Raw genomic sequence first — 25399 nt, forward strand, 5'->3', positions numbered from 1 at the left:
TTTGGGGCAGGGTAGTATCTTCCTTCCACTTTAGGGAATATTTACATTTTACTGGAACAGTGCTTGCTTCTTGTGTCAGAAATCTAGTTTTAAAAAACCCTTTAAAATCACTTCAAATACTACGTGATGGATTGGTGACTGTTCTGCAGTTTGTTTGCTGTGTGTTGGCCTATTTGAAAGCTATTAACAGGACTTCGATTAAGAAGTAAAAGTATTGTCCAGTTCTTTTACTCTTTGAACACAGTATAAGGTGACATGTTTTCACAAACAGGACAGACTAAGCTTTTTTTTTTGCAGTATTTAGCATGGTGTGCATTAAAAGTGCCAACTGTTTTGTGACTGTAAGTGCACAAGATGTTTCTTAATGTTAATTTGAACTTTTCAGCTTCAGAGGAAATAAAGCCAAGCAGGGGATCTCAGTCCCCAAACTGTATGTTTTGGGGATTTTTTTGGCCTGATATTTTTTGGTTGGTTTTTTTTGTTTGGTTTTTTTTTGGTTTAAGTATAAAGCAAAGGTGTCCTTGCAACTTTCATCCTGGAAATACTCCTTCCGAGAGTTGTGCAACAGAGGTGGTGTTATATAGCTCTGAGTTAGTTACAAGCAGATCAAAAGTGAAATTGTGTGATAGCGAATATATGTATACATGGTATTTTGCAGGCAGACGCTAGTTTTCTCTGCCCACGCTCTGAGCTGTCTGGAAGCAGACTCGCTGTATTAGTAGGGCACCAAGCCTGAGCTAATGCAGTGTGCCTCGCAGAAGGGCTGGTTGCCTTGTAGTGGGTGGCCTTTGCTACCCATGGCATTAAGACTTCCACCCAGCTCGGAGCACAGGCAGAAGCAAGCCTTGGACTGCCGGCAGATTACATATTGTTGGCACAGCCAGGATGCAGCCTTTCTCCGAGATGGGAGACTTGAGCATTGCAAACTTTTCTGGAGTTGAAGTATGCAGAAGTACAAAGTATGGCAAACCAAAGTGGAGGAGGAATACTTCTAATGAGAGCTGATGGCTTTGCTGATCAGCACTTTTTGCTTGCATAGCGGTGGCAGTGTGCTCTTGGTTTTTGTTTGTTTTTTTCTTTCTTTCTTTCTTTTTAACTCCCAGCTGCTTTCAAGGGCCTCCAGTCTCTTCGTAATAATGAAGAACGTGGGCACCTGTCGAAGTAGCTTGCAGCAAGGAGGTGGAGTCAGTCTCATGATAGCTGCCAGCTCTCCACAGATCACCAGAAGTCTTCAGTGAATCTAAATTGGGGTCTGTGCACCACAATTTGAGATTTACTGATGCAGGGAGTAATTAGCAGCACAACAGAGTGTTTATTATTCATAAACATGGCTTTTATTTTAGCTTTCCTCTTAAAATCAACTGCTGAACTTCAGTTTCTCATCAAGGATTTTGAGGAGACTAAAAATATTTATTGTTTTGGTTTTGTTTTTTCCTAACTTGGAATGTGGGAATTCCCTGTGCAGGCGTTATGTTGTTCTCTCTGTTACATTATTTGCTGTTATTTTTCTTTTTAATATTTATGGTGAGTTGGCTCAACCAAAACCCTGAAGGACAAATCCTTTTGATTAACCCCGCTCTCTCCCTTACTTGCAAATCCCATCTGTGAGTTGGAGTGTTAAATTCTGGAGGCTTTTGTCATCTGGTCAGTAGCATGCAAAAAATCTGGAAATTGTGCACGAGCAATATTCCGTGCATTTAAGGTCATACATCCTTAAAAGCAGGGGTCTTGATCTTCTTGTCTGCATTTGTAACTTGAATCCGACATAGCGGCATGTTTGTACAGTTGTTGCATCGTTGTTTTTAGGTTCATACTGGAATCTTGTGCATGGATGACAGTGACTGAACCATGTCAACTTTGATGTGTCAAATGCATTGATGGCTGTGATGTTTACAGCTGTTCTACCTTCTCTTTCAAATTCCATCTCACAGCAGTCTGGAGCTGCTCGTTAGGAAATGATGATCCTTTAATTTAAGTGAAATGACCTTGTTACTTTACTACTCCCCAGCTATCCTGTGTGTTGAAATAAATCATGGATGAGCGCAATACCTTTTTTGTTGCAGTGTATTTTTGATGCTAACACCATTGCTCTGTTTTGTGCAATCACTAATAAGACTGTATGCTTGTTGTGATAAAGAACTTTGAAGAAATAAGCATTTTATTGTCTGTTTAGAATTAATGGAGGTGAAGGAAAGAGTTGTAGTTAGTAATCTAGATTATAATACAGACTATTAATAAGCTTACTAAAGTAACATTTGAAGTATTTGCTGCATTTCGAAAGCACCTGTAGCGTTTATTACATACACAATAAAGGCTTTGTGGTTTTCTTTTTCTTTCAGTCTCTCCTATTGCATCTCTTGCAGCAGTTTAAAAAATAAAAATCGGAGGCCCCATGACTGTTTTATTTTAGGTAACCCAAGTGTAGGGGAGTGTGAACAGGAAGCGCTTATTGAACGGGGTGACTCAGAGAGCGGTAACTGCATTGTCACACAATATCTCCTGTGAGCTGAAGGGCCGCGATGCCTTGGGAAGGACAGGGCTGGCTCCTGGAATCCTGTCCGGCCAGCAGCTGTGTCGGCCGTATACATATACGGGGCAGCTGCACAGCCAGCTGTCGTTTGGTGTGAATCATACGGCAGGGGATGCTGTAAATAGACCAACGTGGGGTAATCTAATACCTGGCAGCCTTTTGATTTTTACTGCAGGCCCTTTCCCCTCGTTCAGATAATTAAGGGGAATAATTAGTGAATAAAGAGAGACAGAGCGCAAACACTTGTTATGTGGAGTGTCTCGATGCTTCTTTTTTGTGTGCAAAACCTTTATCGAGGTTTGTAAGAGGTTCAGATTCTGCTTCTGTTAAATTTGGGTCAACTTTGTTTGGCTCTTTCACCCTTTTAATTCTGAGTGTAAAGTATTCTGAACTGTAGCAATTTAAAGCTCACACAGACACCATGCAGTGAAAAAACAGGGTGGTGGTGCGGTCGTGGTTTGTGCTCTTAGCAAGAGTAAGCAGTTGAGTGCAGACCCGTGAAAAGAGTGAAGATGGCAACTAAAACCTGAGGACAGGGTCTGGAACATGAGACTGTTGGTGTCAGCTACAGACAACTGCACAGGAGACACAAAGTCTAGAGAAGTCCTCGTAACATCCACTCCACAAGCCACAAAACACTCCCCACTCCCTTCAGCAACCTTCAGTGCAGAAGATCAGAAATGCACTACGACAGGGCTTCTCCAGAACAAGCAGGAGAGATGGAGGGCACTGCTGGAGTCCCAAGTCCCTGCACCAGCTGGGGCTTTGTTAGGTAGAAGTGCCCAGGGGAAGGGAAAAATGAACTGTGCTGGACTCCTTCTGCTGTGAGACCTGGCAGAAGTCCACCCCACTGACAGTTCCTGGGTTTGCAGCCCTCTAAGCAGAGGCAGGAGTGTTAGAGCTAGTAAGCAAGTGCCTTTGGAGAGGGAGGAGGGGAAACATTTCCAGACAATTTGGCTGCTGTTTTATGGCCTTACAGCCAGTCAAATGTTAGGAGTGGCGTTCTGGCTCTTAGTGTTTTAATGTAGATTAGTCATTTAGTATATGTGGGTGGTCCTTCAGGATGTGCAGAGCCACCCTTTGAGGGGTGTAGGTTGATATGAAGATGATGGGGATGTTTGGCTTGTTGCTTGTGACATAACAGGTTGACCGTCTTTTCCGCTCTCCCTGTACTGGCTCCTTAGTGGTTTTTCTAAAAAATTAGATCCCATTTGGAACAGTTTGTGATGAATAAGTGAGAATTTTAACAGCTGGCTTTGTAACATGAGAACAGTTCTCAGCCTTTGGGCTTTCAAAGGTTGTGCTTATGACCATAATGTGAGGGAGGGTGGGAGGAAGAAGAGAAGGAAGCTGCCGTAACGTACCTGCTGCCTCCTTTTCCCCCTTCTGCTCACGTCGTGCGGTGAACATGGATGCCAGTTCTTTTCAAATGGATCCTCTGCAAATACTCTGCTGGTAGATACGGCTGTGACGTGTGAAAAGATGAACTTGCTGGGGTAGATTTTGCCTCTCAAGTTCTGTGTTTATGCCTGGTTTGGGGATGTCTTCTAAAGCCTTTTCCTTACATTTCTGCAGGTGTTGGAAGACAATGACTATGGCCGTGCAGTGGACTGGTGGGGTTTAGGAGTTGTGATGTATGAAATGATGTGTGGCCGGCTCCCTTTCTACAATCAGGACCATGAAAAGCTCTTTGAACTCATCCTTATGGAGGAGATTAGATTTCCACGCACTTTGTCACCTGAAGCAAAATCTCTCTTGTCAGGTTTGCTGAAGAAAGATCCCAAGCAAAGGTGAGACTGTTGCTTAATAGTTGTGCTTTTAAGCACTCATGCCCTCAGAAATATAAAAAAAACTTCACAAAGAAGTTAATAATTGTGCTATGCAGAGGCATGTCTATGAAAGGGAACTATCTTCAAGACAGGTGACTTAAAAGTGACTGTTTCTATGCTGCCTTATGAAATGCCAATATCGCCATCATTGAAAAACAATTGAAAATGGTACTGCACAAAGGGCTATTGCATGTATGCATGCCAGCCATTTTTCTTTATTTAAAGTTGAGGAAGGTGTTTCAGACAAAATGGTAGTTTTGTTTCTAATCCATTCAAAATGATCATCCACCAAGATGCAGCAAGTGGACCTACTCATTTTTGTTTTAACTTTTGACATGCAGTAACACTGCAAATAGTGACATGAAGCAACTTTGGTGGTCAGAAGGCTGAACTTCAGAATATGATGGCTGCCATTAACGCAAAACTACAGCCTGGGACAAAGCAAGTTAACCCTGCCTTCGGTCATAACGAATCCAATGGCTGCTGTGGGTTATAAGCTGCTCTATGCTGAATGCTTTCACCTTTTGTCCCAGTTCAGGCTGCTGTCCATTTTCTGAATTTTTGTTTAAATCCGTGCAAGTGATTTAACATCCTGCTTTAGACAGTAGGTGGTGGTGTTTGTACCATGTTTGTGGTGGAGTTCATACCATGCTTAATCTACTTTTCCTACTTTCTCCTTTTTTTTCTTTTCTTGCTATGCAGTATTATTTAAAAAGTAACCCTTGATTTAAAACCAGAAAAAAACAAAACAAAAAAACCCCAAGCTCTTAACGGCTAACAAACAGAAAATAGAACAAGATCCAAAAAGGATGTTGACCTTTGCACAAAGATAAACATCAGTTTAAAAACCTGCCATCTTGTCAACCCAGACATTTTAAAAACAAATAATATTGTGACTCTGCCCCTGATCTCCTGTCCTGAACCTTACACTGTAAATGGGCCCCATATAGGAAATCTTTCATGTGAGGTGCAAGCAGAGTATTCCGGTTTGCTTTCTGATGTTTGTTTAGTCTCCCTGTGTGTGCGCGCGCGCATGCACATACAGGAGAATGTTTTTTGCCAGTATGTGGATACTTGTAGCAAGGATTTTTGTCATTGCTGTAGGCTATTTCCATCACTGGATTTGATGGAAAATCCTGTTGAGAGGTCTTCTAACGCAAATACACAATTTGTACTGCCGGAGGATTCAACTTAGCAGTGACATGGGGAGCCACGAACAGTTGTAGTCAGGAACGTGGCCAGCCTTGTACTAGGTGACAACACCTGCACGCACCTCCTGAACCCAGTACCTGCAAGGGGACCTCCAGGAGAAGGTTGTGTAATTGATTAGCAGCCCCCCCAGGTACTGTGCTCTGCGAGCGTCATTGCAGCCCCTGCCAACAGGATTCCTGTCCAGGAAAGCACAGGTTAAATACAATTGTGACCCTTTTGTAGTTTATTCAGGTGGGGCCTTTCAGTCACTGGAAACAAGCAGCATCTGCTGTATTTGTTCTTAAAGGAGCATCTCTGATGAACCAAAATGTAATTTGTTTACAAACAAAGAATGCCACTTGTTTCTAATTACAAGGTTTTCCCAATGCCAATAATTACTCCACAATATGCTCATTTTATACAAATAGCCACTTCTTCACATGTATCTTCTGCAGGCTTTGAACCAGTGATGCTCTGATCTGTTGGAGAGATGATTTTGATGCTGCTGATAGAAATAACTATAGACTAGACAAGCCTGCACACAGGCCCGCAGCTTGCTAATTACACTGGTGCTTCCCAAGCTTTTTGGATCATGGACCATTCTTAAATACTGGTTTCTCACCAATCACTGTTCACCCAACTTTTTAACTGAAGTTGTGATTCTGCAAATCCCCTGCACTTCATAGCGTTTCAGACAGTACAGAGAACTGAGCTGGAAGCACTAGGGGTAGAAGTCCTGAGTCCTAGCCTTGTAGTTTTATGTTCTTTTTATTGTGTGGTCTATGTGCTGGGGTGGGTGATTGGCATACTTGGTAGTTGACTCATAGTGAGTTCATGGAGCCATATTGAAGAAAAACAGCCAGATAGCTACGAAATGCACTCAGTGAAAAGTTAAATAATGTGCAGTGGTCTGGTTGACATTAGGCCATTGATGATGCTTTGGGGAACCACTGTGTAATTCAACAGAAATCCCCTCTTCCACAAAGCCCAGTGGTGGACAGAAGTTGGTGTCATCATAATGTTGTCTGTGGCAGAAAACATCAGAATTGGCAGCATTTAGTAACTGTTGATGAACTTCAGAGTGAGACGGAGGAGACGGCCAAAACCATGAGAAAAATGAAGCTGGGAGATGTTGTCCCTTCCCGTAAAATCCTCAGAAAAACCCAACAATAAAAAGGTTGATATAATGAAGCTCAGTGATGAGGATATTTTAAGTTAAATATCAAGGAGCTAGGGAATTGTGACCTGCATCAGTGAATTAAATCTTAAAAATTACCTGTTGTACCTGAGCTGGATATGTAGAAGCAGTCTTCGCACTCTGTGTTCAGTAATACCAGTTCAGTCTCAAACTCACAGGCATATGGGGAAAATGTGAAGACCAATAAATTGCATTCTGCTTTTAATCATGGCTGTTTTCTAAATTTGGTCATATAAAATCCATTTTGTAAGAGAAAAGGAATTTTGAAGTTTCTTTTGGGATTGATATAAGTTTATTAATCTTGTAATGTGAGCCCTAATTTTCCTAAGAAGGAAAAAAATCTATTCTGTAAGTATTTCCTTCTAATGTGACCCGAAATTCTCTTTCACTGCTTTGTGGCATGTATCAAGTGGAAGGAGGTAATCAGAGCATTTTTTCACACATAAAACAGCCAAGTTTTTAACTTCTATTATTCTTTCTCTGGCTGTGGAGACTGCAGCCTGTGAAAGTGGGCAGGGATCAGAGTGATCCATGTAAACGGGCTGCGTTTAGATGAGTGGGTGGGTTTGTAATCAGCAGAGTGTCTCGCAAGCTCTGAATCTTGGCAGGTTTTAAACTTGAGAGAACTTCGGGATAGTTTCATCTGAATTTTGATCATGTGTTTTCACTACATGCCTTAGTGCTCCTTGCCATAGGTCAGGGTTGTTCAGCCTCTTTCAGATGGGGTTTGTCACAAACTGCTTCATCTACTTCTGTCTTCTGTGGTGCTGTTGGACCTTGCATTTCACAAATGCCTGTTAAAAGATTTAATAATTTCACAGAGTTGTAGTTGTGGCTTTGGAGTGCTGAAGGTGGTTGCTGGGAACTGGTGATCAGTCCTTGCAGCCACACAGAGATCTGGCACTTTGTTCTTTCTAGTGATGGTCATTCTTTCCAAGTCCGGAGTGCAACTTTGGCTGCAGATGCTCAGGAATATCAGGGTCAATCAAGCCTTTACCTGCATGAAAACCAAACTCCTTGGGTTTTTTCCTCATGAAAGGAGGCGATTTGTAGTTAAGGCGTATGTCTGTGTCCTCTGTTTGTGGTGCTCTGCTACAGGAAGGGTAGATGGCTTAAGGAAGCTTGCTCTCGGACACAGCTCGGTCTGCAGCCCATGCAGCCGTTGCTGGACTTGGAAGAGGTAGAGGTGACAGTCATGGGGACTGCAGCTAGCTGGTGGCAGGCAGGAGGACGTCACCTTGAATAGCTGGTCCTCTTAGGCAGCAGACTTCATTTGTTGTGGGCATCCAGAGTTTTAAAACCACACAAGTGTCTTATGTTTGCTCCGAAATAGGTGTGTCTTGACTACAAAAGTGTTTCTATCTCCAGACAGCTCCAGTGTCCTGGGTATCACTTGAACTGCGGAGTGCTCATCAAGTCTTCATGTATGTTTCACCAGGTGCTTTGAAGTAGACTGAGATTTAGCTGTTCTATATGATAATTTTAGTCTAAATCGGTTCAGTCCAAAGCTATTCAGAACAAGTTTGGACAAACTCAAACAGTTCACCCATAAGAGATCTAAATTGAAGCTGAGGAAAACATAAAAGGCAAATTTAAAGAGATTTTTTTTTTTCCCAGCTTTCTAGAAATCAGTAGTTTAGAGACTTCCCAAGCCTCAGTATCCTCAAACATGACTGTGGTTACTAACGTTGGGGAGTGGGAGTTTTTCCAGTGTTACTGGATCCACTACTTTTGTGTTGCACACAGGTGGTTAATGAAGAAATGGGGAAGTAAAGCTCAGCACAGACCAGGGAGTTGCATTAGGCTTTCCAAAGTCTTAAACTCTAAGCAGGAAAGCCCCCAAAGTATGTGTACAGGGCTTTGGGAATAATGTGGCCTTTTTCTTCCAAATCTGGAGTCATCAAATCATGCTGTTCCCAAAGCCAGGCAGAGCTTCTCTGTGCTGATAGTGCTGGTCGCAGGAAAGCGATGTAGATGCAGTTCCTAAATTTTTCCCTGTGGCTATTAGAGGCCTCTGAAGGTAAGGCTCATGGTAGAATAAGTTACTAGTCTCCATCCTGACTGTATCAGGGAAGGAGAAATAGGCATCTGTGTGCTCTGAGCTGGTGAACTCCAATAGCTTTTGCTGTGCTGATTTTCTCGAGCCTGGTGGGTATATTTGCACTGCTGTAGAACCAGGTTTGGGGGCAGGGGAGAGTCGGAGAAATCATGTGAAAAGAGAACGGCAGCAGAAGTGGTGTCTAAAACTGTGGCTGTTTTCTCAGACGAGGGTGGTGCACGTGCAAATCTATAAACAACAGAAATCTGTCACCTGAAAGTATGACAGTTTTCAGACGAGGATTCGCCCACAGTCAGACTCTGTATTGTGGCTCCTAATATGGTGAAGCACGAGCTTATGAATGGGATTATTTGGCAGGGCAGAGTGAAGGCGGTTGCTGCCCACTTTCCTGTGTTGGGCCCTGGCTGTCCTTACTATAGAAACTTTTAAACTATAAAACTAGAAGTTTGTGGGTTTCTTCTTAAAGAGCTGGGAATGGACCTGGGTGCTGAGCACTGCTTACTTTTACATGGACAAGTAGAGAAACAGCATTTTTCCTGTGATCCACTAATTGCAATCTTCTGGCCTGTGATAATAGTACTTTCACTATTGACTGTGTGTTTATACACTATATTTATATTTATATATATATATAAAAATTACATAAATTTTTAAAAATATTTGCACATTATTTATCTGTGGAGTGATAGCTGATTGCCCTTGATTTGCGGAGCACAGACATTTGTCATTAAATGATTAAAGGAACTTGCAAGCAATACACAGTTTCATGAAAAATTAAAAATGTGGAAATTGTTTCAGTTTAATATTGATGTTGCACTTTATTAATAATTTTCTCCTTGGGATTTAGCTAAATACAGAAACAAAGGCTCTCAAATATAGATGGAAGTTAAATGAATAACGAGACTTGTTTGGCAGGTATTTTTTAAGGAGACCAATTTGGACAGAAGTTTAGGCTTTGAGGATTTTGGGGGGTTTTTTGGTTGTTGGGTTGGTTTTTTTTTTTTTTAATTGCTTTTTGGCCTCTACACTTTCTGTTATATTTCCTTGTATACTGTAAATCTCAGTAGCTTTTTCTCTTGAAGTCCTATTAAAACTGGTTTTGGTTCTGTCTGAAGACTTAAGTGTACAGAATTTAACTTTATTGTACAAGAAGCTTTTCAAGACTTTTATTCCTTCTGTATTTTTCTGCAGTTGTTGCATGTCCTTACAAAAGACAAACCTGGTGCTCTTTCAGTTCTCAGTGGTGCTTAACCATGATTTTTGCGTTAGGTGCTGATATAATTTTGTTCTCCTTGAGAGGGTCCTTTCATAATAATTCTGAGAAACAAGAGTGTATTTTGGAATAAGCCCATATCCAAAATATGAGGTTTCTATCATTTCCCCATTTGCTTTGAATGGATTTGTTTAATAGTATAGATTTTTAAAAGGTAAGTAAAACATCTGGGGTTTTTCTTGGCATTTCCCTGAGTATGTGTTTGCCCTTCACGGAACAAAGGCTCATATTAGATAACGTATTCTCCAAAACACTCCTATGTGGGTGCGGCCAGCCAGCCTTCCTGCATGCTTCTGCAAAATGCGATTCAGGTTCTTCTTAGCTCATGGTCACTCCTGGACTTCTGTGCAGAAGTGCAGTCTGTGGTCATCTGTGGATAAAGAGGATCGACTCCACCCTCTTCTTCACTGGCTGTCGTCATCTGTGCTGGGGAAGCAACAAGGAGCCTGGTAGAGACTTGGCAAAGCCTCTAGACCTGTGGGAAACCAGCTGAGAGATGATTACTCGCAGAGTTTGTCTCTGTTCCCAGGCTGCCCTGGAGTTCGTCTCTGTTCCAGGCTGCTCTGCAGCTGTATAAGGTGCTGCCAGGCAGATGGGAGAGTCATTGGTTTGGCCTGTGGAGCTCAAGGGTGAACTTAGGCTTGGTCTTAGAGCTTACCTGGGGAAGGAGAGCATCACCCAACACTTTGGTACTGGAAGACTGGGGACCCGTTCCCTGTTCCACTGCACGTTTCCTGAAGGAACGTGAAGGAGCAGACCCTTTAGGTTGCTGTGCTGCTAAATGGAAGAGAGCCAGGAGGCGAGCATGGACTCTGAACTCTCAGGCACCTCTGCTGCTTGGTCTGTCTGGTACAGATGGCCTCTGCCAGCTTGCGTTCTCTGAAGACAGTGCTCGGGCATGGCTGAGAGGGTTGCATGCACCGGGATCACTTCCCAGTCGGCAGTGTGGACAAAGCGTCACAGTATTTGTCTCCTCCGCGCTAAACGATCGTCCAACACTGTCCCAGTAGCACTGTGCCTTCAAGCTACATCCCACACCATGCAGTGCAGTCTCAAGCTGTAAAAATACCGTTTCGGTGGGCTTTAGCACAGCCTTCACATTATCTCTGATATTTTGAACCAAAACCCTCCCCTCTGTCCCCAAATAATCATGTATTAGGGCTGCAACATTACCGCAGGTGGCCTGGAGGAGATGCGGGGCCAACTGCTGTGCAGCAAGGGTGGAGGCCTGACCGGCCAGCTTGGCTTCGGGTTCAAAGAACAGTCTTTGGCCCTTTTTTCTGTAGCAGTATAGCTCTAGCCTTGGTCACGCAAAGGCACTGTTCCAAGCTCTTAAAATGGGGATAATATCTCAGTTTGCCAGTGGCACCAAGACTCGGAGAACAGGCAGATACTAGAGGTCAGCCTGGATGAATGTGGTGGCACCTCTTGTACTTAGAATCCTGGGCGTCTTCTTAACCTTGTTACCTGAAAGTAAGTCTCCTGCTGATTACTCAGTATGTGTTTTGTTTTCTCAGTGCATGCCTTTGCTTGCAGATGTGGTTCAGTCTTTTAGAGAACATTTTAACCTCCACAGCAAAATTTAAGCATCTATTAGCTCAAGACTGCAACTAAACTGATTGCATCTATAAGCTGTGTGGACAGTTTTATTTTGGAATAAAAGTGCTTTATCTTGATATACCTTAAGTCAATAAAACACCCTTTGTGCTTTCGTGAAGCCGAGGAGGAGGAAAGATTTGCATACAACACGATATTATCACTGCAGTTGTCAACTGTTTTCTTTAATGGAAATTTAAATCAGGTTGCATAAATCAGTTTGTCTTAAAAATCCTTGCCTCTCTTACACTTCAAAATCAAATTCAGTTTTAGTGCTGGCATCACTCTGCTCTAGAAAATTCTAAGTGGTAGTCACTTGTTAATTTAGAAAGAGAGAAGGGTGTGTAGCTCAGACCTTTTACTTGCAGGATCTACTGTGGTCCCTAGGAGAGCATCTTTCCTGAAGGGCAGGTCTTTTGAATTGTGATTTTTTTTTTTTCTTTGTTTGTTTAAGAGAGACCTTTATTCTAATTCTATTTGTTAGTATGTTTTCAAATCTTTTAGTGGAACTGTGTTGAAGCCTAAAATAGACTATCCTGCAGGCCTTGCACAAAAAAACAAATATGAAGCAAATGCTAGAACTGCTCCCAAATGTATTCTATAAACTCAGAATTTCTTCACTACAGTTTAATAAAAATTGCATGAGAAAAAATAACTCTACTCAAACATTTAATTACTTATTTTGCCCCAAACAGGTTAGGTGGCGGTCCTGATGATGCCAAGGAGATTATGCAGCACAAATTCTTTGCTGGCATTGTTTGGCAAGATGTATACGAGAAAAAGGTACTTGTGCAACTGTTTTCCCAAGGTGAATTGTAACTGTGGATATACTGAATGTTTCAAATTTTGTTGCCCTCTGTAAGGTACACAGAAGCCCTCCAGGGAAGAGGTTTGCAGTTGTTTTAGCAAGGCTAAATTGCTTCATGTTTCTTAAAATACTGTAATCAGATTACTTCTGAACCAAAGCTTTTTTTCACAATGAGAGGAGTATCTCTATGAGATACTTGTTTCTGTGACTGAATAAATAGGATGTAACCAAAATTGCTTCCAAATCTAGACCGTACATAAGCTTTTAAAGTGACTTTTCCTGTGAATTCTTTTTGCTGTTCCTTGCTATCAACTAACATATCTCTTGCAAGCCCAGGAGTTATTGCTGGTTCCTGAGAACCTGAAGCAAAACTTCCTAGAAGCAGTAGTGGAAGATGGGCTGTTTGTTCCCTTTGCATTTTTCCTGTCTTGAGTGATGAAATTAGACTGAATAGGCAAGTGCAGAGAAGCGTAGGCTTTTACATCAAACCAAGCCTAATACTTAGGTTTTTGTGGTGACAAGAGGGCTGAAGTGAAGTGTCTGCTATGGTGTTTCTCACTGGTTTTCATTGAGACCCACTGAGTTTGTAGGCTTTCCAGTGGGAGCCACTGAAGTCAAAGAGCCCAGCCCTTTCTGTATGAGTGTGTTTCATCAGTTGTCTACGCCTCATTGTCCCTTCATTCACAGATAACATTCCATTCCTCCAAGATGCCCTGCTTTGTGCTCTCAGGGCGATCTGCTGTAGTCCTCTCCCATTTGATTCTCACCAGCCACATTTTCTGTAATACTCATGTGAAATGCAGCTAACTAAAACGTGGATATGGTGATTCATCTATTGGTGCTACATGATCTCATTCAATCCCAGCCTTTCTTGATTTCCCTCCTTCCCCCTGCAGCCACTCAGGATACCAGATCTTGTTTGATCTCTAAATACAGTTTAGTTCTCCCTCCTGTTGGTGGGAGCAGGTAAGAAATTTAGCAGAAACTGAGTTTTAATTCCTTGGATTCTTTTGGTAAAACTAATATGGTGATCTATGAGCAATGCTTGTATTCTTAAAAAAACAGAGCATAACACCACTGGTTTCTATACCGTAGTGGGAGAATTGTCCAGTGCGTGTATACAACTACAAAGAGTGCTCTGTTTCCTTCTCTTCTTTCACTTCCTCACAGATTTGTGTGGCTAAAGGGAATTGGAAAATCATAAAATAAGTTTTTGTGCCTTGAAAGTGTAGATAGAGTTTAGACCTCTGTCCTTTCAAAGCATCCCTTGAGAGAGAGATGCGTGCAGTCATGAGGGCAGGAGGGAGTTGTGTGGAGTTTATTCAGTATAATGTAAAAAGTATATCTGAATTACTGTGCTAAACAGGAGGTTATCCCCATTTTCACCCAGCCGGCAAACTGAATACTTGGGGTTTTGCTTTCTTTTTTTTTTGTAGTTTAAGGTAAAAAGTTGATAATGGGGCTCAAATGTCCTCAGTGAAGTTATTTGTTATTTGGTAGTCCTGGTTTCCTCGAATGGAGGAGAAATCACACAAACTAGAGGCAATTTATTTATCTGTGGGACTGAGAAAGCCTTCATAAATTGTCCCATAGTAGTACTGACTCAGATTCTTGTGGAAATTACCAGGAAATTCCAAATGTTACATATTTTGGAGAAAACAGTGTGCTAATTGAGACTATTTCTGACCTTGGCATATCCAGGGAGGCTAGATTCTGGTTTTGCTCCTGTCCCGTTAGCACGTGCATCTGAAATAGCCATGCTGTGCAAAGGAAGAGATTTCAAAAAGCCTGTGAGTAATTGCTGCCTGTGTTCTGGGTGGTCCAGAGAGGATCTTGCAGCATTTACCTGAAATGCAGTCTCATGGATAAAAGCTGGATTTTGTGAGCTGCCTAGAGGTGTTCATGTGCTAAGCTTGGTTACCCACTATCTCCAGATAATGGTGAATATGTTGATGAATATAGATTTGGGGTAATCAAGAACACTTACTTTGTAATTAAGCTTTTTGGAAACATAGCTTTGCTTTGAATTATAAGGAGTTTTGAATAACTGGGGTTGTCCCAAGAATTTAAAATATTCACTAGACTCTCCTGGAAGAGCGTTGTTATTTGTCTCTGGTGCAAAGAAAGGTGCAATTTAATTTGCAGTATTTTGCCCACCCACAAGCGAAACATACACAATGATATTTTAATCACATGTTTTTTTCTGGTCTTTTTTGTCTCTTAAACCAACATAAGCCTGCGGGTATCACGCTGGTCTGCAGCAGTGGGAGGCTACAGGTGGCACCTCTCTGCCAGTTGAACTGCAGAGCTATTGCACTGACAGCTTTTCAGTAAAGCAACATATTTGCTTGGTAAAGCCAGCGTTAGAGCTTTCTGCGGCTTCCCCTCTGTTTCCAGCTTAATGTTCTGAATTTGACAGCTAGGGGAAGAAAAAATTGTCTTGTGGGTGCATCATAATCTGTCTCAAATTGCTTTTAACAGATACTAAAATGAAAGTGAAAATTATACAGGCAGCACTAGCCCATTACACGTGTGTTCTGACTTAGGATTGCTGCTCCGAGTCGTTCCGATGTGCATAGTTCAGGTGTCTGCTGCAGTGCCCAAGTCCTAAATCACTCTGTGCTGCGCACAGTGAGCTAGAGCAACTGGGAGCATTGCAAGTGCCAAAACCACCATTAGCTTAAAAGGACAGATAGAACTTCACACATGTGAGCGCACACAGCTTGTCAAAACCAAGCCAAGGTTCACTTTGAGGAGTAGGCAGAAAACTGGTAAAAGGAGAAAGAGAATAAAGTTAAAATGTGAAAGAAAGAATGCTCATCCTCAGCAGGGTTTTTACATACAATATGTTGGTGTGACTTGATTGAGAGTAGTGTTACTAACATTATAATGTGAAGCATTCCCTCTTCAATAGCTTCAGGAGGACTGTAAGGCTCAGAGTGACTTGTGACTTTGGGATATCCTGTTTCCTTTTGCTTTTTGAATTCAGGACATAAAGACCACTTTGAAGGACCTAATTTTTTTTGACAAGAACATTTGCCAGGCTCCTTTAAGCTGTCCTTAGGCACAGAGGATCATTAGTAATTAAAAAAAAAATAAATATGAATGTATATTATAATTGTACTGTTTCATAATCAACAGAATATTTATGCCCCTGAATTTTTATAGATTGATTTTAAACAGTAAATGTTTCTTTGTATTTGGAAATACTACAATATGTGTAGATTCCATTTCTTAAAGTCTTTACATTGAAAATGAAGGAGCTTCATTGGATTGTTGTTTGTAAGACAGGACAACACTCTGTTAGTTGCTCTCAAAACAGATCAGAAAGGTGATCCTGACGATAGGGAGCTTGAAGCTACTGCTTTTCTTATTTTCCAACTTGCCAAGCAAATGATTATTCAGATCGAAGGTGGGAAAGAGGTGTTTTGTACATTTAAGATTTGCTGGTGTTTTCCAGGTAGTGATTTCTGTTGGTATCGTTCTTATTTCTGGAAGAGCAGAAGTGCAAGTCTCGGGGTCACTGCTTAATTCCAGTTGGAGCAATTTACCATTTGCCTTGACAAACCTTTCCCTGCAGTTTCAGATTGGAAGCCGTATACTTCCTCAATCACGCTCCTAAATTGTTGCCTGGTGTGGCTCTGTGCTATTAAAAGATGCCCATGCTTAACCCCAGTGGTGGGCGAACTGAAGCCCAGTGCTGAGAGCTATTACATGTCCTCTGTGGGAGGGCTAAGAACAGTGTTTACATTCTTGTTTCTACCGCACCGTGCAGCGGGGAGGTGAGCGAGGTCTGAATCCCAGCTCCGTTGCCCTCCAAAATTGTACGTGTTCCAACTCTGTGCATCTGTATGCAACCAGCTCCACCACTCCGCTTCCCAGGCGGGCTCCTCCTCCAGCCCCAGTCAAGCAGCTCTGCTCCATCTGGAGTTCCTCTTGCCAGAGCTTGCCTAGGTACACATGGATGATTTCTAGCTTGTCTGCCCAAGCGAGTGTCAAGAATAAAACCCAAATAGTGCGACTCGTGGTGTAACAAGAGGAGGATGTTCACTGCTAAGTGTGCTTGGCTTTTTTGGAAGTGCTCCAGATTTTCTAAGTTCAGAGTTGATATCAAACTGCTTTTGGGAACTGGGAGTATAAAGGCTTAATGTTGCTGCTGCCTTGTCCTAAATTCTCCTGGGTTGGTTGGACTGACAGCACAGTTGCAGTCAGAGCTGCATGGGCACGGTAGCTCTGTAGCTGACTTTTTTTTGTGAACGTTACAACCTTTGTGGCAATACGCAAGTCTAGGTAATCAGTTTGGTATCACTAAGCATCTTTTTTACTCATTTTCATCCTCCTTATGCATAAATCTGACTAGATGCAGTTGACAATGGCCTTATAATTAGGTGGGGAACCAGTATATACTATTATTTTTAAATACTTGTAAGCATGTTATTTATTACTTGAAGAAATGTTAGGATTCTAGGTTTTTCTTTGTGCAATTAAATTCTAGGGACAAAATGCCTTAAATGCCCCATCAATAGGAAGGGCTCACCTAAATAAATACTTTTTACTGTATATGGTCCCTTCTTTATGAACTGTCATTTTTTAAACTTATTTTAGGAATGTAGGAAAAGGCACAGTAGCTTATAACTCTATTTCAAATTCTACCTGTTTCAAACAGTACTGCAAGAACCTGTAAGTGGACGGTATTTTTTTTTTTCTTTTCATAGCTTGTACCTCTGTTTAAGCCACAAGTTACATCCGAAACAGATACGAGATACTTTGATGAAGAATTTACAGCACAGATGATAACAATCACTCCTCCTGACCAAGGTAAAGTTTTCCCAAATGCTTCCCACTGTGTTCTCCAGACCACCAGAAATAATCTGCTGTAATGTTACCTGGTCTCTTTAGACCATGTGAAAAAGCATCAGTTTAAACTCACTGGTTTTCCATATATGTATTTGACCAAGAAGTTGGTAAATTGATGTGAAATTATTTGTACTGTTGTCTTTTCCAAATCTGCACATTCCCACTGGAGAATAATTCTGTTCGTGAGTTTTGCATGTGTACATCTGCACACACACTGTGTGTATGCAAGCAGTCAGTTGAGTGTGGACTAATGTCCATATTCAATCAAAGTATATTTTATTTTCATGGTAACTGAGCACACTTGATGCTCTGAAATAGCAATTGCCAGAAATTCAGAACACTGAATATGGATTTAAGCAATGCAGCCCTTAGCAATTTTAAATGGACATCCGAACAACTGTTTACATACAACAATCGGGATCTTCTGTGATGCCCATTTAATGGGGTGAGATTTAAGACTTCCTGTTTCTTTGTCCCTTCAAGTTGTGGAAGAAGAAGGCGACAGTGAAATTTTCTGAAATAACTTTACTATGCATTATCTTACTGTTTGTTTACTTAAAATCAAAAAGGAAGCAAATGTTGTCTACTGTTTTGGTTTGTGTTTTTTTTTTTTTTTCATTTTTCAGATGACAGCATGGATTGTGTAGATAACGAGAGAAGACCTCATTTTCCTCAGTTCTCCTATTCAGCCAGTGGAACTGCTTAATGTTTTGCAATGTTTTCCCATTCAGAAACAAAACAGACTGCATTTTGGGGACCTTACTTCAATGGACACTAGAGAACTTTCTATATTATCTGAATTACAAACTGTGTTTGTATTACAATTTAGATGAATTTGTAGGAAGCCTCACAGATTCTGTATTTAAAACAATTCTTTGATGCATTTTTGAGAAGGAAAACAAATCCATTCTTAAAGTATTACGTCAAGGCTTTTATGCTGAATGACCATAGGTTTTTAAGAATATACACCAAAACTGTTTACTTTAGAAATAATTAAGGTATTCAACATATCAGCAACTCTGACCAGAAAATCCCCTTATTTTATTTATTTCATACAGTTCATTATCTAAATATAGAATCTGCACTCTGAACAATTAGATTTATATAGGAAGATATAAGACTTTAGTAGCTAGTGCAATAATATAAGCAACAAAGTGAACAAACTCTGGAGGGTTAAGGTTCAAACTCATTTTGGACAGCAGTGAAGTGTCATCCAACTCCAGAAAACCAACTATAGGAACAGCATTAATGGCCTCAGTGAGGTAAATCAAAAAGCAAAAGTTATTTTTGTTATAACATCTGCTACAAGACATTACATATCGAACTGAATCCAGTGGAATTGCCACGTCGTACAGATGAGTATTCCATTCTAGACAGTGCATTTAATTATTCCATTTGCATAGAGTGTAGGAATACTTCATAGGATTGGCTTCTCAGAACCTAGAAAACGCCTGATTTACCAATCTAATATGAAATGCAACAACGCAAAATCACCCACTTTCACCACTGTATAAAAATACCATGCAGGTCTAAGCGAGAAATCATCTTAATGAGTGAGTCAGCCAGACAAAAGTACATTTTGGCACTGAAGTAATGACTTGTTGCCGCTGTTTTTTTTTTTATGAAAAGATATATGAATATATATAAACACTTAATGATTTTTTGCATCATGCCAGATCATTTCTTCTTTCTTGAGTGTGCATTAAAGGTATCGGCCAACAGTTCATGGTGCCTTCTCACTCTTGAAGATTCACTTTAACAGTGTTTCCCATGTATAAGAAAAAAACTAGGTTGAAACTTCGTATGTGTTTGAATAATAATGGTGTTCAAAAAGTGAATATTTTTTTTTTGTTTTTCATTTTTAATCTTAGTGGAAAATTCCCCACACCCTATTTTTGTTGTATCATGTTTCTTTGTAATTTTCATAAAAGCAGTCTTATTCTGTCTCTGCTGCGAATGAATTTATTCCATTGTAGGTTGCGTTCTCTTAAATAGCTTTTTTTGTTTTTCATTCTCTTGACTGTATAAAAAAATGATGACATGTACTGCAGTTAACTAGCATTTAATTTTTTTATTTGAAAGGGAGTATGTTATGAAAACCCTCGCTTCCCCTTTCCATCAGAAACGGCTGTGTTTGCACAGAGAACCCATCATCTTGACTTTTTTTTTTTAACAACATTCAACTTTAGTATTTTTACTCATGATATGAAAGTTTCCCTCCAAATACTTAAATAAAAATTGCTTTAACAAGTTAGGTTCTTATTTCTTGTGGTAGGAGCTTTCTGAATTTGTAGAGATGCAACAACTGCTCCAGTTTGAGTTTTGATGTGCGTATTACTGAGGGATTTAGGCTTTTCAGCCCCTCCTCAGTTGTTTCATCTCTGTGCTGATCATTATGCAAAGATAATTTTGGAAAATGTTTGTTAAAAGAAATACACCCTGTGCCAGAAATAGTTTGTCTTGAGGTAAATGAGAACAGGCCTCATTTTGCTGTCCTCCTGATGCCAGTAAGATTGTGTTACTGAGGCCCTAATCTTAAAAGGTATTTCTATTCCAGCCACTTGGGCCAGTGTACAATATATAATACTGCATTTCCTTTCTAGGGACTAATATTAATTGCTTCTAGGAGGTAGTTACACAAGGCTGGAATGTCCTTTTTCAAACAAGAATACAGAGAAAAATAAAAGAACGTCAAAGAACAACTGCAGTATGCTTCAAACTAAGCAAAGAAGTTGTGACTGTAGTAAGCCATTAAACATGCAAAACATTTTTTGGTTCAAGGAATAAGCTGTAATTTCCAGTACAATTTACTGCACTTTTATGCAAGGCGGGAAGGTGAAAGAAGGGATGTGTGTTTCTGTAGAGACTGGTGCTGGACAGCCTGTCCCATTCTGCAAGTATGATCTCCTAACTGCTCTCCTTCCTTTGCTTCCAAGCCTTCATCTGAGTTTCCAGCCAGCCCAGGGACGAAGTCCAAAGAACTCCTCTGCAAGTCTACAAGCCCTGACAAGTTCTGAACTAACACACTTCGTGCATCCAAATATAGGCAACGCGAATGAGCAAAGGTTACCATAATCTGCCCCAGGAAAATCTGGCCTTTTAAATGCAGGAACAGACATGGATCTGGTGGTTCTGCTGAGGCTGATTATGTCTCAGAACAGTATTTTTCTGCCAGTTGTTGCTGATGGATTTTTGTTTTAATTCCCATCTATAAAATGGAACTTAAAAAAAAAAATGCCAAAAAAGTCTGGGAATCGTGGTAATGTTGGCAACAGTGAGCCATGAGTGCCACACCTGAATGCGGGGTCTTCTGGATATTTTCCCTCATTTTGCCTGTGATTATTAAAACGCCTTGCCTGTTGTCTATAACTGAATGATTACTGGCATTGCAGCTGTCTACCTGCAAACATAAAATGTGTCCTTTAAATTTTGATTTAGCACAGAAAATCCTATCACAAAAGTCTGTATAACCTCAGTGTCATTCACCTTGGATTGCTTTTGTACCATATATGTGGAGACTGCTTAAATCTTGCATGTTCCTTTAGCTTTTTTTATTTGAAAACACAAAACTTTTCTATCTGTACAGCCAAAACCTCCTCATTTTTCCTTCTGGCATTGACAAATGTCATCTTGCTCTGGTGTTGTACGTTGCAGCAAAGATGGTGTGCACCCCAAGTGCAGAACACTGGTAGTGTATGTACGTTACAGCCCAGGAACTTGGTTGTAAACTTGGATTGGAAGAAAAATAGGAAAAAACCTTTGCAAGTAAGTAACATTGTGTTCTCTGTGTGCCTCTGACTGCAGTCAGAAGATAAGGTTGGCTGAGCAATGGTCAAAAGAGATACACTGCTGCTCCTGCTATTTGGGGTTAAGAGACACTGGCAGAAGCCAGGTAATTCTGCAAATTCCATTTTACGTTCTCTTGTGTAACTAAGACATCCAGTACAATCCCATTAGGATATGGCAGGCTGTTCTCCCTTTAAACTGGGTGAAGATCACTGTACTTTATAGCATTCCCAACTCTGCACAAACTATGACTTCCTCCCCCCCCCAATAAAACAAACTGCTTGCTTCATTTTTCTTTCTCCACCATCACCCCTCCAGCAGATAACCTCCACATGCTCTCCAGCTGCTGCACTGCTCTCATGCAGGCCTTGAGTATCTCAGCTGCTATTTGAATTTGTTCCCTGTTTTCCACCTGAGAAAAAAATTATGATAGTTTTTGGACATCTGAGGGTAAAAACTTTCCCTTGATTGTTTGAATTGGATGATCTTTGCTTTAATTGAGAGTGAATTTTCTTGTCTGCTACTTTGGGTTGCTTATGTGCATTTAAGTGCTCAGTACAAAAGTACTGTGTTCTTCATACTCCTCAGTGTTTGTGGGATTTTAAAATCTTTATCAGAGAAAATAACCCTTTGCTTTTTAGAGCATATGCTAAGTCAGATTTTTATCTCCAGGAGCAGGATTTAGGATGGTGGTCCCAAATTGGAGGTCACAACCTGTAGTGGGAATGCAGACTCCAAGTTGGAGACGGAGTTGCGGAAGAGAAGCACACACATGTAAAGCACCTGTGACTGTTGCATAGGTTTTCTGCCTGAGAAGTTTCAGAAATGGTAATTCAGGAGGAAGGTTTGATTTATTTCACTGTGTCTAAAAGAGCTTCAAAGGTAAAAACACATTTGAAGAAATGGGCGAACGTAAAAGGATCTTGTTTCTTCAGTGTTGCAAACAAGTGTGTTTGTCTTCCACTTTTAGCTCAATTTTCTTAATAACAGGGAGGTTAATTGCCACTAGAAGTAAAACGAAAAGAACACACAGTGCCTATAGCAAATGGGAGCTTATTATCCCCAATGCAGCTGAGTTTACAGACGTTTGGTAGCTGTCTAATGGAACATATGTTGCATTCTAATCAGGTGATGACTAGTTGCTCTGTGTCTGAAATAATTTTAAACAAAACCATTTTGTTACAGTAGTCCCTGCATGCCACTTTTCTTTTTTTTTTTTCTTTTTCTTTTTTTTCCCAATTTTACTTTTTGTAACTGCTGGTCACCATCCTGGTTTTGTAAGCATGGTGGGTTTGTTCTTGAGCATCAGATCAAAGACTTTGTATGTGAAAACACTTCTTCCCTCTGTGGTTTTTCAGCGTGCTGGTAGTTTGGTTCTCAGTTTCTCCTTCGCTGAAGCGCTGCTTCATGTGGTTGGTTGCTAGTTACTGCTCACTACCTGTTTCTCTAGAGATGGACTTTAGGAACTTCCTCTTGTGTTAAATGTAACCCTGGTCTAACCTAAGATTCTATTTGCAGGAATTTTTCCACACAGTTTCTTCATTGTCTTCTGTCATATTACTGTCACTGCTTGTATTCTGCATCTTCATCAGGTCTTTGAGTTTCTTTCAATAAGATAATGACAACACAGATGGCGGTTGCTGTCTTTCTGAGGGTCTCAAATTCTGCGCATTTTTATAATAATACATAACTTTCATCCCACAGAAGATACTGTAATTATTCTGAGTACAAGAGTGAAAATTCTTTACAGAAACAGAGAAGACACAATCCCTACCCCAAATGCTGTGATCTTTAGTTATTTGTAAACTCCACCATATCTATTTCCTTGCACTATTGTATTCTTACAGTACTGATGCTGTTAGCCAGAAAACTGTTGTGTAGTACTGAGAAAACCTGTATCAGAACAAAAAAATAATGATTGTGATTTTCAGCACAGTGCCTGGGAATTCATAGAAATTGGATTAAAGTGATCATAAAATACATTTTTAAACTTTATATTGTTTTGGAAAAAAAGCAAAACCAGTAGTGCTGTTCTTCCTTCATCTTATTGAAGTACAGTGATTAAAACAAATTGGACTCCTTTGGGGAAGTCTTGGTGACCATGCTTGGAGCAGGGGCACTGGACTAGACAATCTCCAGAAATCCGTGCAAGCCTCAACGAGTCTCTGGGTCTATTCCATGATTTAGGTCCTGGATTTGAGAGCATGTGCTTTAGTGAAGGAGCCTTATTTTTGGGGGTTTGTTTTTTTTTTTTCCTATCATCTCTGGTATGTATTTATACTTCCAGACTGACACAACCTCTCTACTACTGTCATACAATCTATGTGACTCGGCACCAGCCTTGCTTTGAGATGCTTCCAAGTAGTACAAATCCTGCATTTTTCTCATTTTCTTTTGTCGTTGGCCCTGGTCATCCCAAGTTCACTGCACTTACTGTTTTAAGCAAAGTATGTATCTTTGTTGAATTGATACGCATTTTATTGCATTACAGTTTTGCAAGTAATTTTCTCAGGGATATGAAGAGTACATTCTATTCTAGTATATTGTCACTTACTGAACTGGAGGTTGTTGGCGCATTCCTCTAAAGCAGGAGCACCACCGCTTGCCCTTGCATTGCTTGAGATGGTTGCAGGCAGGCTGGATATTCTAGGTTTCCTCCTGGCATGACTAGGAGAGAAAACCCTGGGTGATTACTCTTTCAGGTGAAGGATGATGTCTGCTTTGCATTAGCATTTGCACTCTAACAGGATCCTTTGGCTGTTTCTGAGAGGCTGCATTAACAGCATCACCACCAGGCACTTCCATCTCTGCTTGGTTTTGGTGGTTGCACCTTTTCCTTTCCACAGTGTCAAGCCCAGAATAGATTCCTTTTAATGTTCTTTTCACCTGTCTGACACAAGTCACTCAGAAATTTTTTTCTAGTGCAGGCTGGAGCTGCCAGCTCCCTTAAGGTAGCTTGCACCTGGAGCTGCACAGCTGTACCCTGTGGATTTATATATGCTTCCAGTTTGCTGACTGCTGTTGAAAATGCCAGTTTGACTTTGGTCTCCTGACAGAATTGAACCAGCAGCTCACCACATGTCAGCAGTGCCTCAGACAATCAGGAGCACCAGCATGGCTGAGGGCAAGGTCTGTGCTGTGGGGGCTCCTTACCCTGAAATTGGCTTTTTATTTTTAATTTAGTGAAGTGCAGATCTGACTTACTTTGGAGAACAATTGCACCATCTTTTTCCCCCCCACAGGCCTGGAGATGATACAGTGTTTGAGTGATTTTAAATAGCTAATGAACTTTTAAAATTATTTTTGAAGGCTTTATGGATGTGCAGAAAGATCAAAACATAAGCCCTTTAATGAACTTTAGTAATGAAAAAGGGAGTGATACTATTCTTAAGCTGCTTGCAGCATATAGTAAGCTTTCCATATGATACATTCAGCTGCTGCAATTGTTCCTTATTCCGATATTACTGGGGGAAATGAAACTAAACAGGAAGACAGGAATACCTGCTGACAGTCCAGTAATGAGTATAAAGCGAAACTGAGAAAAAAAAAAAAAAAAAGAGGTCACTTCTGGTTCAACTGCAGACTGGAAGGTTGAAGAGGAAGGGAAGTACAAGAAAGCAGAACAAAATGTACTTATTTACACAGGTGAGGTTGTCATAAATTTAATGTGTAACAAAGATAAAGGGATTAAACTTATTATCTTCCTTTACTTGATTGTAAAACTTGAAATCACGTTACCTTTCCAGAGTTTTACTTTCTGTGCTCATTTGCTCATCTGTTAAGGAAGTGAGGTCAAAGGTGGCTGCTTGTTATTTAAAATGGATATTTTTTTTTTTTAATTCTAGTAAGCAACTCACTAAGTTGTGAGGAGGGTGATGCTTCCTGGGCTGCCCAGTGGTTTTTCCAGGTAACTTTGAGAAACTTGTCACACCTGTGCTTTGTCAGAGGTACAGGAGGAACCCTAACAATATAGGAAGGCATCGAGATTGACTGATGAAGTCAGTGTGTGAGTGACACAGTGTTGTCTGAGGTTCCTCTCTGCAAAACAGTTGTGTCAACTTTCTTTTCAGATCACTGCTGGTAACTCAGTTTTTATTAGCAATCTCTTGATAATGTAAAAACACAGGTGCATGTTACAAGAAAGGAAAAGTCAACACAGATACTTTTCAAATATGAAGAAAACCCTAGATATAAATACAGCTATTTTTCTAACAGGTTCAGCTGAAATTTTCACAGTACTGAGATGCATGTGCGCACATGTCTGAGTAGCAT

The 25399-nt window shown here is 40.7% G+C and overlaps 1 protein-coding gene across 5 annotated transcripts in view; it reads left to right on the forward strand.

Moving 5' to 3' along the window:
* AKT1 (AKT serine/threonine kinase 1) overlaps window positions 1-19591 on the forward strand; it is a 74914-nt gene extending 55323 nt beyond the window's left edge. For all 5 annotated transcript variants that reach the window (XM_069783308.1, XM_069783306.1, XM_069783307.1 and 2 more), the window contains 4 exons: window positions 4106-4320; window positions 12372-12459; window positions 17200-17302; window positions 17968-19591. In XM_069783308.1, coding sequence (XP_069639409.1) covers window positions 4106-4320; window positions 12372-12459; window positions 17200-17302; window positions 17968-18047 — 486 coding nt within the window. In that variant the 3' untranslated portion in view covers window positions 18048-19591. The remainder of the gene's footprint in view (window positions 1-4105; window positions 4321-12371; window positions 12460-17199; window positions 17303-17967) is intronic.
* The last annotated feature ends 5808 nt before the right edge of the window (window positions 19592-25399 follow it).

The sequence above is a fragment of the Haliaeetus albicilla genome, chromosome 5, assembly GCF_947461875.1.
Source record: "Haliaeetus albicilla chromosome 5, bHalAlb1.1, whole genome shotgun sequence".
Taxonomy (NCBI): domain Eukaryota; kingdom Metazoa; phylum Chordata; class Aves; order Accipitriformes; family Accipitridae; genus Haliaeetus; species Haliaeetus albicilla.